The sequence below is a fragment of the Balaenoptera borealis genome (genome assembly GCF_965194805.1).
Source record: "Balaenoptera borealis genome assembly, chromosome: 11".
NCBI lineage: Eukaryota > Metazoa > Chordata > Mammalia > Artiodactyla > Balaenopteridae > Balaenoptera > Balaenoptera borealis.
Window position 1 is genome coordinate 55952600 of NC_138868.1, and position 12274 is coordinate 55964873.

General features: G+C 36.1%; 1 protein-coding gene across 14 annotated transcripts in view; it reads right to left on the reverse strand.

The window, feature by feature from the left end:
• GDPD4 (glycerophosphodiester phosphodiesterase domain containing 4) overlaps window positions 1-12274 on the reverse strand; it is a 279828-nt gene that overhangs the window by 155757 nt on the left and 111797 nt on the right. For 11 of the 14 annotated variants that reach the window (XM_082343331.1, XM_082343330.1, XM_082343335.1 and 8 more), the window contains one exon: window positions 2423-2570. The exons of the other annotated variants lie outside the window; for them this stretch is intronic. In XM_082343331.1, coding sequence (XP_082199457.1) covers window positions 2423-2570 — 148 coding nt within the window. The remainder of the gene's footprint in view (window positions 1-2422; window positions 2571-12274) is intronic. 14 annotated transcript variants of the gene reach the window in all.

Genomic DNA, 12274 nt, shown 5'->3' on the forward strand with positions numbered 1-12274 from the left:
GTCTCTGGAGCTCGTTTAGGCGCTGCTATGAATCCCCTCTCCTCGTGCACCCCGAAACAATGGTCTCTTGCCTCTTAGGCAGTTCCAGACTTTTCCCCAGACTCCCTCCCAGCTAGCTGTGGTGCAGTAGCCCCCTTCAGGCTGTGTTCACGCAGCCAACCCCAGTCCTCTCCCTGGGATTCAACCTCCAAAGTCTGAGCCTCAGCTCCCAGCCCCCACCCGCCCCAGCGGGTGAGTAGACAAGCTTCTCAAGCTGGTGAGTGCTGGTCGGCACCAATCCTCTGTGTGGGAATCTCTCCACTTTGCCCTCTGCACCCCTGTTGCTCTCCTCCTTGGCTCTGAAGCTTCCCCCCCGCCACTCCCTGTCTCTGCCAGTGAAGGGGCTTCCTAATGTGTGGAAACCTTTCCTCCTTCACAGCTCCCTCCCAGAGGTGCAGGTCCCATCCCTATTCTTTTGTCTCTGTTTTTTCTTTTTTCTTTTGCCCTACCCAGGTACGTGGGGAGTTTCTTGCCTTTTGGGAAGTCTGAGGTCTTCTGCCAGCGTCCAGTAAGCGTTCTATGGGAGTTGTTCCACATGTAGATGGATTTCAGATGTATTTGTGGGGAGGAAGATGATCTCCACGTCTTACTCCTCCACCATCTTGAAGGTTTCCCTATTGTAGTATTTTTATCCCCAATTTACAAATAAACAAATAACCTGTCTGAGGCCCAGACAGGTTAACTAACATTTCCAAGTTCACACAGTAAGTGGTTAGAGCCAAGATTTGAATCTGCATATTCTAACCCAGAGTGTAGGCTGCTTAGGAAAGCCTTTGGGATACTGGCCCCACCCCCCTGAACAAAGTGACTTTGGGTCCTTTAAAAAAGCCCAGGCCAGGTGTAGAAGGAAGTTTTTTATTTACATTCTTTTATACTCTTTGAATTTTGAATCACATGAATTTATTATCAACTCAAATATGAATTAAAATATTAAAATGAAAAGTTTTATTTAATAAAGTTTTATTTGATATATCCAAAGGGACAACTTTAAGACATTACTGATTTAGGGGGATAGGATTATGGAGGAGAGTATTGCTTTCTAATTTATAGATTTTTATAATGATTGAATTTTATATAATGAACAAGTTTACTTTGCAATCAATTTTAAAAAACAAAAATGTTAGAAAAGTATATAGTACATACATGAAGCGGGATAGTATGGGGACAGACAAGTGGAGAGGCTTTACCTATGTCAAGGGACCTGCCATCCAAGGTTTCCTTGAGGGTCATCTACAGAAAACTGCCCAAGCCACCAAGAAAGAAGGGGTAAGCAATTTTACACTGCCGCCAGAGTAGTGTACTGAGTACTGTACTGAGTAGTACTCAGTGCAGTACTAGCCCTATGAGATTGTGCCCTTGGCCTTGATCCCCTTTCTCCTGCTCCTGACCCTGCTCAAGACAGAAACAAGGGCCAGTGAACCTGGAGTTATGGAGAAAGCAACAAGAAATATTTAGGCCTCTCATTTAAAAAGCTTTAATTTTCAAGGCAGTTTAGAGTCTGGGTTATTCTCTGGGCTAGACTGTTGATGCTGAACTGAGACTTTTTGGTGACTAAACTGTACTTCAAGAAATTATCTAAGAGTGACTAGAAAAGCTATGGGATCTGAGTGAGACCTCATTCAAGGGCAGGGAAAGATCTAGTTCACAGAGCAGTTTAAAGAGTCAGTGGAGAGAAATTAAGCTGTTTTCTGTTATAGATGTCCGATTCAGTCAACATACTCTACACTGATGTGAAAAACAGCTTCTGAAGCAGTTAACTGGTTAGTTGGGGTTCCCTCTACAGACAGTAAGTGGTGGGATTTAGCTGGGATTAAAACACAGGTCTTCAGGTCCCCCACACTTCTGGCCGTAAGCAGTAGCAGGACAGAAGGGGAAATCAAGCTCGGTGGCTGGACACTCACTCTCCTTTTCAAAAGCATTTTGCTCAGGACACACAGTTTTCACTTTGGAATCAAGTACACTTGATTTTCTCCCCACACCCCATGCCACTGTCATTGTTCTGTGCCTACAGGAAGGTGTGGCTGCAGTAACAAAACTCTGGAGTCAGACCTCATTTTGAATCTTGTATCATGTGAAGCTACAAACTTCAGATCCCCCATGGGGATACTCCTAGTGGCTAACTCAGAGGGTTAAATTACATAATGCATGAAAGGCACAGTGTGAGGATTCAATAAATAGCAATTATTAAAACAACATTAATTTTTCCCTGAAAATCAGAGGGATCTGGGTGAGAGAAGGAGGAATGCCATCTCCAATGTCACATAAATCTCTGCTCTTAAGCAGCTTCCCTGGGGACTGCACAGTGGGCAGTGTAGGGGTGGGGTGGGGGACAGAGACCCCTATTGTACCAGAGTTGGAAGAACAATCTGGACTATCAGCTCACCATGAAGAAGTAAGGGTGATTTATCTCATTCAGGACCTGAATGTTGTCTGTGGTCACTGAGTAAATGCTGGAGCACCAGGCCAGTGAGAAAAGCCAAGGTTCATTGACGATGTATAAGTTGATGTTGATGTTAACTGCTTTATATTCTCTGGGAAGAAAAAGAACCCACAGGAGATTTAGACTTAATCTCACTCTCATCATGTAAAAGGGAAACAGCCACGGTGTTTGTGAAAGGCTGTTGCTTAAATCACCAGAAGTAGTTGGTAGTAGGACAACTTATGATATGACATGCAGAATGAGCTCATGTTACAGTGCGATAAAGAACTGGATTTAATACCTTTGCTCCTGTACCAACAGTAGTATTTTAGTAAACTGGCTTCCTAAGGGAAAGAGAAGGGAAAGAAGGAGGAGAGGGAGAGAGGGAGGGAGGAAGGAAGGAGAGATGGAGGGAAAGAAAAAAAAAAAGAAAAGCCCTAACTGTAGAATTTGCCAATTTCCATGGTGTAAATACTCCCACAATTTGCTCCCATAAGCTGAAATGAACCAGCTCCAGTACACTATTGTGTAGCAAATGTACTTACTTCCATCAGAGTACTTACCACACTCTACTCTATTTATCTGCTTTCCTATCAGTCTTCTTTACTTGACTGTAAGCAAATTAAAAGCAGAGACTCTGTCTTACTCATCTCTGTATATCCAGTACCTAGCATACCTGCCTTCAGAAATAGTTAAAGGAAGGAATGAAGAAATGAACACCAATTTGGTAAATATTTAAATTTCAAATATAAAGAATTTTTATAAGCATTGAGTAGGGGGAATGGAACACAACACTTCCCAATGTCAGAACTTCAAATGTCAGTAAATATTTGTGCACTGTCTACAGAAACAGTAGAAGAACACCTAGTCAAGCTGTCATTTTCAGAGATTATATTTCTCAGAAAATACACCAGGTAAGTGCCTTCAAAAGACTTTTTAAACCCTGAGATGGTATAGCATATTGAAAACAGCTCTGTACAAGCCTGGGTTTGAATCCCAGCCACATACTAACTTGGCAAGTTCTTAGGCTCAGTGTATAAACTGTAAAATAAAAATAACCATACCACCTTTACAGGAGTGCCTGCCATTAGTTACCCAATACGTTAGATTGTCTTTAAGACAATTCTACAGATCACCTAAAGATAAATTTAAAAAATAGAAATAAGGAAATGGTTTTGAAAAAGCTACTTTTTATACTTTTTGAAACCAACACTCAAAAACCAAACACATTTCTATATATTAATAAACATACAGAAATTGAAATTTAAAACAATACTATTAGCAATCACTCCAAAGAAAATTAAATAATTAGGTATAAACTTAACAAAACAAGGAAGGATCTGAAATCTGTAAACTGCATAATAGTGATGAAAGAATATGTTTAAAACATAGGAGAAATCTTTGAGATCTAAGAGGTAGACAAAGAACTCTTAGACTTGACACTAAAAGCATGATCCATAAAAGGTAAAATTGACAAGTTAGACCTCATCAAAATTTTAAAATTCTGCTCTGTGGGAGACTCTGTTAAGAGGATGCTACAGACCAGCCATACTGGGACAAATTATTTACAAACAACATATGCATGGGCTTCCCTGGTGGCGCAGTGGTTGAGAGTCTGCCTGCTAATGCAGGGGACACGGGTTCGCGCCCTGGTCTGGGAAGATCCCACATGCCGCGGAGCAACTGGGCCCGTGAGCCACGACTGCTGAGCCTGCGCGTCTGGAGCCTGTGCTCCCCAATAAGAGAGGCCACGACAGTGAGAGGCCCGCGCACTGCGATGAAGAGTGGCCCCCGTTTGCCGCAAGTACAGAAAGCCCTAGCACAGAAACGAAGACCCAACATAGCAATCAATCAATCAATCAATAAATAAATCTTTAAAAAAAAAAATATGCAACAGAGGACTAGTATCTATAATATAGAGAGAACCCTCAAAATTCAATAATAAAAAAAATTCAAGCAATTCAGTTAGAAAGGATATGAAGAGACATTTCACTGAAGAGGGTATACCATTGGAAAATAAACACATGATAATATGGGCAACATCATTAGCCATCAGAGAATGAAAATTAAAACCACAATGAGATGTCACTACACACCTATTGGAATGGCTACAATAATATAGTGACAATGCCAAAAATTGGTAAGGATGTAGAGGCTCTAGGTCATTATACATTGCTGGCAGGAACATAAAAGTTTCCCAAAAAAAGTTTGGCAGTTTTCATAAAACTAGACAAGTAATTACCATAACCCAGCAACTGCATTCTTAGGTATTTATCTCATAAAAACACTTATTTCACAGGAGAGGATTCTTGGAAGGTGGCAGAGAAGGAAACACCAGGAATTTCTCTCCCCACCTAGACAACAACTGCACTAAAAGAATCTGCCTAATATAACTATTTTGTAGCTATGGAATCTATTGAAGGCTTTCAACTTCCAGGGGAGTTTTGGATGGTAAGTTATAGTTAACTTTGGTTGATTTCATCACTTGGCACAGTAGCAGTTACAGTACACCAGCCCCATGGCAGGCAGCTGTGCCCATGTTCCTGAAGAAGCTTGCACAAACCTTGTAGGAGCCAAGGTGAGCCAAAAGGATGCTATCCTTCATATATTAGGGATCTGTGCTCTGATCACTGATTGATGCTTCCATTCACAGAGCTGTAGACAGAGTAGGGAAGCCATGATTTTTGTACCTCCCCCCACTGTTGCAAACCCCTCCCACTCCCACTGAAGTGACTACCAGGGGTTAAAAGGGCCAGCACTCTTTCCTCCCCACCTTTTATTTTTCTTTTTTTCCCTTTTTGGGAGTCATACATTAAAGACTAGGACATGCAAAAGCAATTTATATATGGGGAAAATTAGAAAGTGACCATGTATGAGCAGGGAAAGGAACACAAGAGATTTGAGAAGAACTCAGGCTGATCCTTGGCACAGAGACAGCCAACAACAACAAATAAACAAATAACAAAAATACAGCATACCTTGAGGAAGGGAAGAATCTGATTTCCAGAGTTACCAGATTATTAGATTGAAATATACATTTTTCAACAAAAAAAAATCACAAGGCATACTAAGAAACAAGAAAATAGGGTCCATTCAAAGGAAAAAAAATAAATTGATAAAAACTGTTCCCAGAGAAGAGTTGTTGGCAGATATGCTAGACAAAGACTTGGAAACAAATCTCTTAAAGATACTCAAAGAACTAAAGGAAGATGTAGATAAAGTTTAAAAATGTATAAACAAAATTTAAATATTAATAAAGGAACATAAATCCTAACAAAGAAACCAAAAAGAATTCTAGAACTGAACAGTATAGTAACTGAAATGAAAATTTTGATATTAGGATCCAAAGGCAGATTTGAGCAGGTAGAAGAAAGAATTGGTGAACTTGAAGATAGGCCAATAGACGTTAACCATTCTGAAGAACAGAAAGAAAAAAAATTGAAGAAAAGTGAACAGCCTAAAATATCTATGGGACACCATCAAACAGATCAATATATGCATTCTTGGATTCCCAAAAGGAAAAGAGAAAGAGAACAGGACAGAAAGAATATTTGAAGAAATAATGGCTTAAAACTTCTCAAATTTGATCAAAGACATGAAGGAAAACATCCAAGAAGATCAACAACCTCCAAGTAAGATGAATTCAAAGGGACTCACACTGAGACGCATTATAATCAGACTTTCAAAAGCCAGAGAGAGAATACTGAAAGCACCAAGAGAGAAACGACTTGTCTCATACAAGGGATCCTCAACATCACCAGCAGATTTCTCATCAGAACTTTGGAGGCCAGAAGGCAGTGGACCAACCTATTCAAAGTGTTAAAATACTGTCAGTGAAGGATCCTATATCCAGAAAAACTGTCATTCAGAAGTGAGAAACAAATTAAGATATTCTCAGAAGAACTAAAGCTGAGGGAGTTCATGGCCACTAGACTCACCTTGCAAGAAAAACTAAATGGAGTCCTGCAAGGTGAAATGAATGGACACTAGACAGTTACTCAGAATTGAATGAAGAAATAAAGATCTCAATAAAAGCAAATATATGGGCAATTATAAAAGCTAGTATTATTGTAACAATGGTTTGTAACTGTACTTTTTATTTTCTACATGATTTGAGACTAGTATATCTAAAGAAAAAAATAATTATTAGCCTAAATGTTAGTATTATTGTAAATTTGGTTTGTAGCTCCAAAAGTTGTTTTCTATGTAATTTGAGACTAATGCATTTTTTTAAATTACTAGTTTATGTTTTGGTGCACACAATGTATAAAGATTTAATTTTCTGACATTAACAACCCAGAAAGGTAGGAACAGATCTGTAAAGGAACAGAGTTTTTCTATATTATTGAAGTTAAGCTGATATAAGTTCAAATAAGAGTGTTAAAGCTTTAGTATAGTAAATGTAATTCCCATGGTAACCAAAAATAAAATAGATATAGAATATACACCCCCAAAAAATGAGAAAAGGATTTAAACATTTCACTATAAAAGATCAACAAAACAACAAAGAAAATTGTAATGCAGAAACCAAAGGGACAAAAAAGCTATAAGGCATATAGAAAGTAAAGAAAAAAAAAACAGATGACAGAAACAAAATAACAAATATTTACAGAAATGACAGAAGTAACAGTGTGACAAAATCCCTCCTTGTCAGTAATTATTTTAAATGTAATTGGGTCAACCTCTCTAAGTAAAAGACAGAGACTGGCAGAACAGATAAAACATATGTTTCAATTCATGATGTCTACAAGAGACTCACTTTATATTCAAAGACACAGATAGATTACAAGGGAAAGGATGGAAAGACAGTCCATGCAGATAGTAACCAACAAGAGCAGGGGTGGCTATGCTGATGTTAGACAAAATAGGCTTTATATCAAGGTTATAAGAGACAAAGAAGGACATTATATATTAATAAGAGATTCAATACAGCAAGAAGATACAACAGTTGTAAACATTTACACACCTAATGACAGACCAGCAAAATTTACAGAGCAAAAACTGACAGAATTGAAGGGAGAAATAGACAGCTGTACAATAATCATTAGAGATTTCAATATCCCACTCTCAACAATGGATAGAACAACCACACCAAAGGTAAGCAAGGAAATAGAGTACTTAATCAACACAAGGACTAACTATATCTAACAGACATATATATAACACTCAGCCCAACACTAACAACATACACATTCTTCTCAAGTGCACACTTTGCAAGATAGACCCCATGTTAGGCAACAAATTAAGACTTGATAGATTCAAACAGACTGATACCATGCAAAGTATCTCCTCCAACCACAACAAGATGAAATTAGAAGTCAATAACAGAAGGAAAACTGGAAAATTCACATATTCGTGGAACTTAACACACTTTTAAACTACCAATGGATCAAAAAAGAAATCACAAGAGAAATTACAAAATACTTGGAGACAAATGAGAATAAAAACACAACATACCAAAACTATGGCATGCAGCAAAAGTGGTGCTGGGGATAAATTCATAGTTATACATGCTCACATTTAAAAAACAAGGAAGATCTCAAATCAGCATCCTAACTTTGTAACTTAAGGAACTAGAAAAAGAAGAACAAATTGATCCAACATAGCAAAAGAAAGAAAATAATAAAGATTAGAGCAGATATAAATGAAATAGAAAACAGAAAACCAAGAGAGAAAATCAATGAACCCAAAGGTTAGTTCTTCAAAAAGATCAACAAAATTGATAAACCTTTATCTAGATGTACTATTAATAAAAAGAGAAACTCAAATTACTGAAAGCAGAAATAAAATTGGGGACATTACTACCAATTTTACAGAAATAAAAAGGATTATAAGAGAGTACTATGAACAGTTGTATCCCAACAAATTGGATAACCTAGCTGAAACAAATTCCTAGAAACACAAAACCTACCTTTTAATCATAAAGAATTAGAAAATGCAAATAGACATACAATGAATAAGGAGATTGAATCATTAACCAAAAACCTTCCAACAAAGAAAAGTCCTGGACCCACTGCCTTCACTGTTGAATTCCACAAAACGTTTCAAGAAGAACTAATACTAACCCATTAGGACAGCTACATCAAGAAAAAAAAAAAAAAACAGAAATCAACAAGGGTGCGGAGGACATAGAGAAATTGGAACCTCTGTGTACTGTTGGTACAGCTGTTATGGAAAGCAGTGTGACAGTTCCTCAAAATATTAAAAATAGAATTACCATATGATCAGAAAGTCCACTTAATGGATATATTGCCAAAACAATTGAAAGAAGGGTCTTGAAGAGATATTTGTACACCCATATTCATAGCAGCATTATTCACTATAGCTAGAATGTGGAAGCAACTCAAGTGTTCATCAGCTGATGAATGAATAAGCAAACTGTGGTATATACATGCAATGGAATATTATTTAGCCTTAAAAAAGAAAGAAATTCTGCAATGGATGGATTTAACATGGATGAACCTAGAGGATTTTATGCTAAGTGAAATAAGCCAGTTGCAAAAAGACAAATACTACATGATTCCACTTATATAAGTCAAAATCAGAGAAAGAAAGCAGAATGGTGGTTGCCAGGGTCTGGGGGTTGGGGAGTTGGTAGGGATGTTATTGTTTAATGAGTATAGAATTTGAGCTTACAAGACAAAAAGAGTTAGGTAGCTTGATGGCAGAGATGGCTGCACAATGTAATGAATGTATATTAAAATGACTGAACTGTATGTTTACAAATGATTAAAACAGTACATTTTATATTATGTGTATTTTTACCACAGTTAAAACATTTTTAAAAAATGACTAAAATCTGAATAAACTATAGGCTTTTAGTTTAAAAACCTTATGTTCACATGAAAACCTGTACACAAATGTTCATAACAGATTTATTTATAATAGCTCATAAACAGAAACAGTCAGATAGCCTTAAGTTGGTGAATGATTAAACGAACTTCAGTACCTCCACACAATGGAATACTACTCAGCAATGAAAAGGATAAACTATTGATATATATATAATAACCTGGATAACTCTCAAAGGGAATTATATTGAATGAAAAAAAACCAGTCACAACAGGTTATATACTCTATGATACTATCTATATTACATTCTCAAAATGACAAAATAATAAAAGTAGAGAACAGATTAGTGATTGTGAAGAGCTAGGGTTTGGGGTGAGGGGAAGTGGATGGAAGTAAGGGGAGTGTAGTTATCAAAGGGAAACAAAAAGAATACTTCCAGTGATGAAACTAGTCTATGTCTTGGTTGTGGCACTGGATATACAACCCTACACATGTGATAAAACTGCACAGAGCTATATATACAAACACACACAAGATGAATATAAGTAAAACTGGGGAAATCTGACTAAGATTGGTGGGTTGCATCAATGTCAATACCTTGGTTTTGATATTGTACTAAAGTTTTGCAAGTTTTACCATTGGAGTAAACTGGGTAAAAGGTATACAGGATCATTGTGTGTTATTTCTTACAGGTTAATATGCAATTATCTCAAAATAAAAAGTTTAATTAAAAAAACACAATTTTAAAAAATATAATAAAAATGTACTCTGGGGTTTATAACAAAAATATTATTTATAACAACAATAGCACAAAGGGCAGCAGATAGTCAATGGAATTAAGATTTTAATATTCTATACTTTATATTATGGAATAATTTAACTCAAGGTGGATTGTAATAAGATAAGGATACTTTTTACAATTCTTAGAGCAACCAGTAAAAAATAATTTAAAAATGTAAGAAGCCAGTAGAGGAGATAGAATAGAATACTAAAAAATAATTAACTAAAAAAAATTAAAAGGCAGGAAAAGAATGACCAAAATAACCAACCTAGAATAAAAAGGACAAATAGAAAAAATGGTATGATGTAATATAAACCCAAGTATATTAATTATTAAACTAAATATTAATGGGCCAAACATTCCCATGAAAAGCAGAGACTGTCCTACTAAATATAAAAGCAAGAACCAATAATATTTTTTAAGAGATGTTTATAAGAGATGTACTTTAAATATAAAGACACAAAGCAGTTGAAAGACAAAGGACACAAAAAGAAATTCACACAAATACTGATTATAAGAAAGCAAGTGTGTCAATATTAGTAAAAGTAATCTTTAGACAAGAATTATAACCAGAGAAAATGGACATTTCATAATGAAAGGGTGGATTCACCAGAAAGATCTAACAATTCTAAAATGCAAATACACCTAATAAAAGTTTAAAATATGAGAAGCCAAACAACCATAACAATCACAATAACAGCAACAAACAGAGCTAAAGGGAGAAATATACAAATCAACAATCATAGTTGGAGATACTACACCCCCTTCTCCATAACTGACAGATGATGCACAAGGAGGCCTTAATTTCTCTCTGACTGAAGAGGTTGCTCCCAGAAGAAAGAAGGAAGAAGCATGGTCTAATCTCCTTGTCAACATGATACCTACATCTTTTCTAAATAGAATGATAATATTTACCAGGAAGAGAGGCCTTATGTATAGAACATTTTTTAAAAGGATGTTTGTGGTTGAGTATTTCTTTATTATATATTTTGTAAATAAATACAGAATGTGGATTTATGATGCATGCGTCCCTGGAGAAAGTCACATAAGCTATACAACTCCCTGGGAGTATTAAATGCAGATGTTCTGTAACTCAAATGCTCTCCTTCTAAGTGAAATAACCCTGCAAACACTCACTTGGAGGTCGTATCTATTACCGTGGGCCACAGAGTATGTGTCCAATAAAGGAAGAAACCTGCAAAGTTGAAATCAATGTCTCTGACCTCTCCTTGCTTTGTCTGAGCCTCTTGATAGACTGCTGTATCTCTGAAATTAATTATAAAACTTCATAGTAGGTAAGTTCTCTGATGTGTGTGAGTTTGATCTGCAAACTAATGTTTTGTGTTAACTGAATAGAAAAAGCAGGGGGAAAATGTAGTATAAAATGCTTAAAAAGACTATCAACCAATTTAAACTAATTGATATTTATAGAATATCACACCCAACAAATGAAGAGAGCTCACCTTTTTTCAGGTGGACATGGGAAGTTCACCAAGATATACAATATAGTGGTCTATAACACAAGTTTAAATACATTTAAGTATTGAAATCATGTGTTTTATAATGTTCATCGAGCACTCTTGATTAGCACCAAGGTGAGCTTTGGTGAGATTTTTTATCATTTCTATGTGTCTGGACTACAAGAAGAAATCAATGGGGGAGGAGATTTATAAATCAGCATTCATGTCAAGACAAATCAAAATACTGCCTCTATTATTTCAATCAATAAACCATTTTTATTCCCAACATCTGATATACACATTGTGTCCATCTGTTTGTATTTTGAATTGACAGCTTTGCCTTATACCAAAACAAACCTTTCAAAGGCATGTCAATAAAATTAAAAATTTTAAAAGAAAAACAATAAAGTATTGAAATCATATAGAGTTGTTCTCTGGTCACAGTGACCTTAAATCAGAAGTCAATAACACTAGAGTAGATGGAAAATCCTCAAATTTTAAAAAAGTTAGCAACACATTTCTAAATAATCCATGAGTCAAGTGGGAAATATAAAAATTTTTTAATATTTTAAACTGGATAATAAGAATATATCAAAATTATTGGTAGAATGCAATTAAAGCAATGCTTGCAGGGAAATTCATAGCTTTAAATGTTTACATTAGCAAAGAAGATCTAGAAACAATCACCTAATTTTCTGCTTCTAAAAGAAGAGCAAATTAAACCTAAAGGAAATAGAAGAAAGAAAATAATAAAGATAACAGCAGTCAACGAAATAGGAAAGA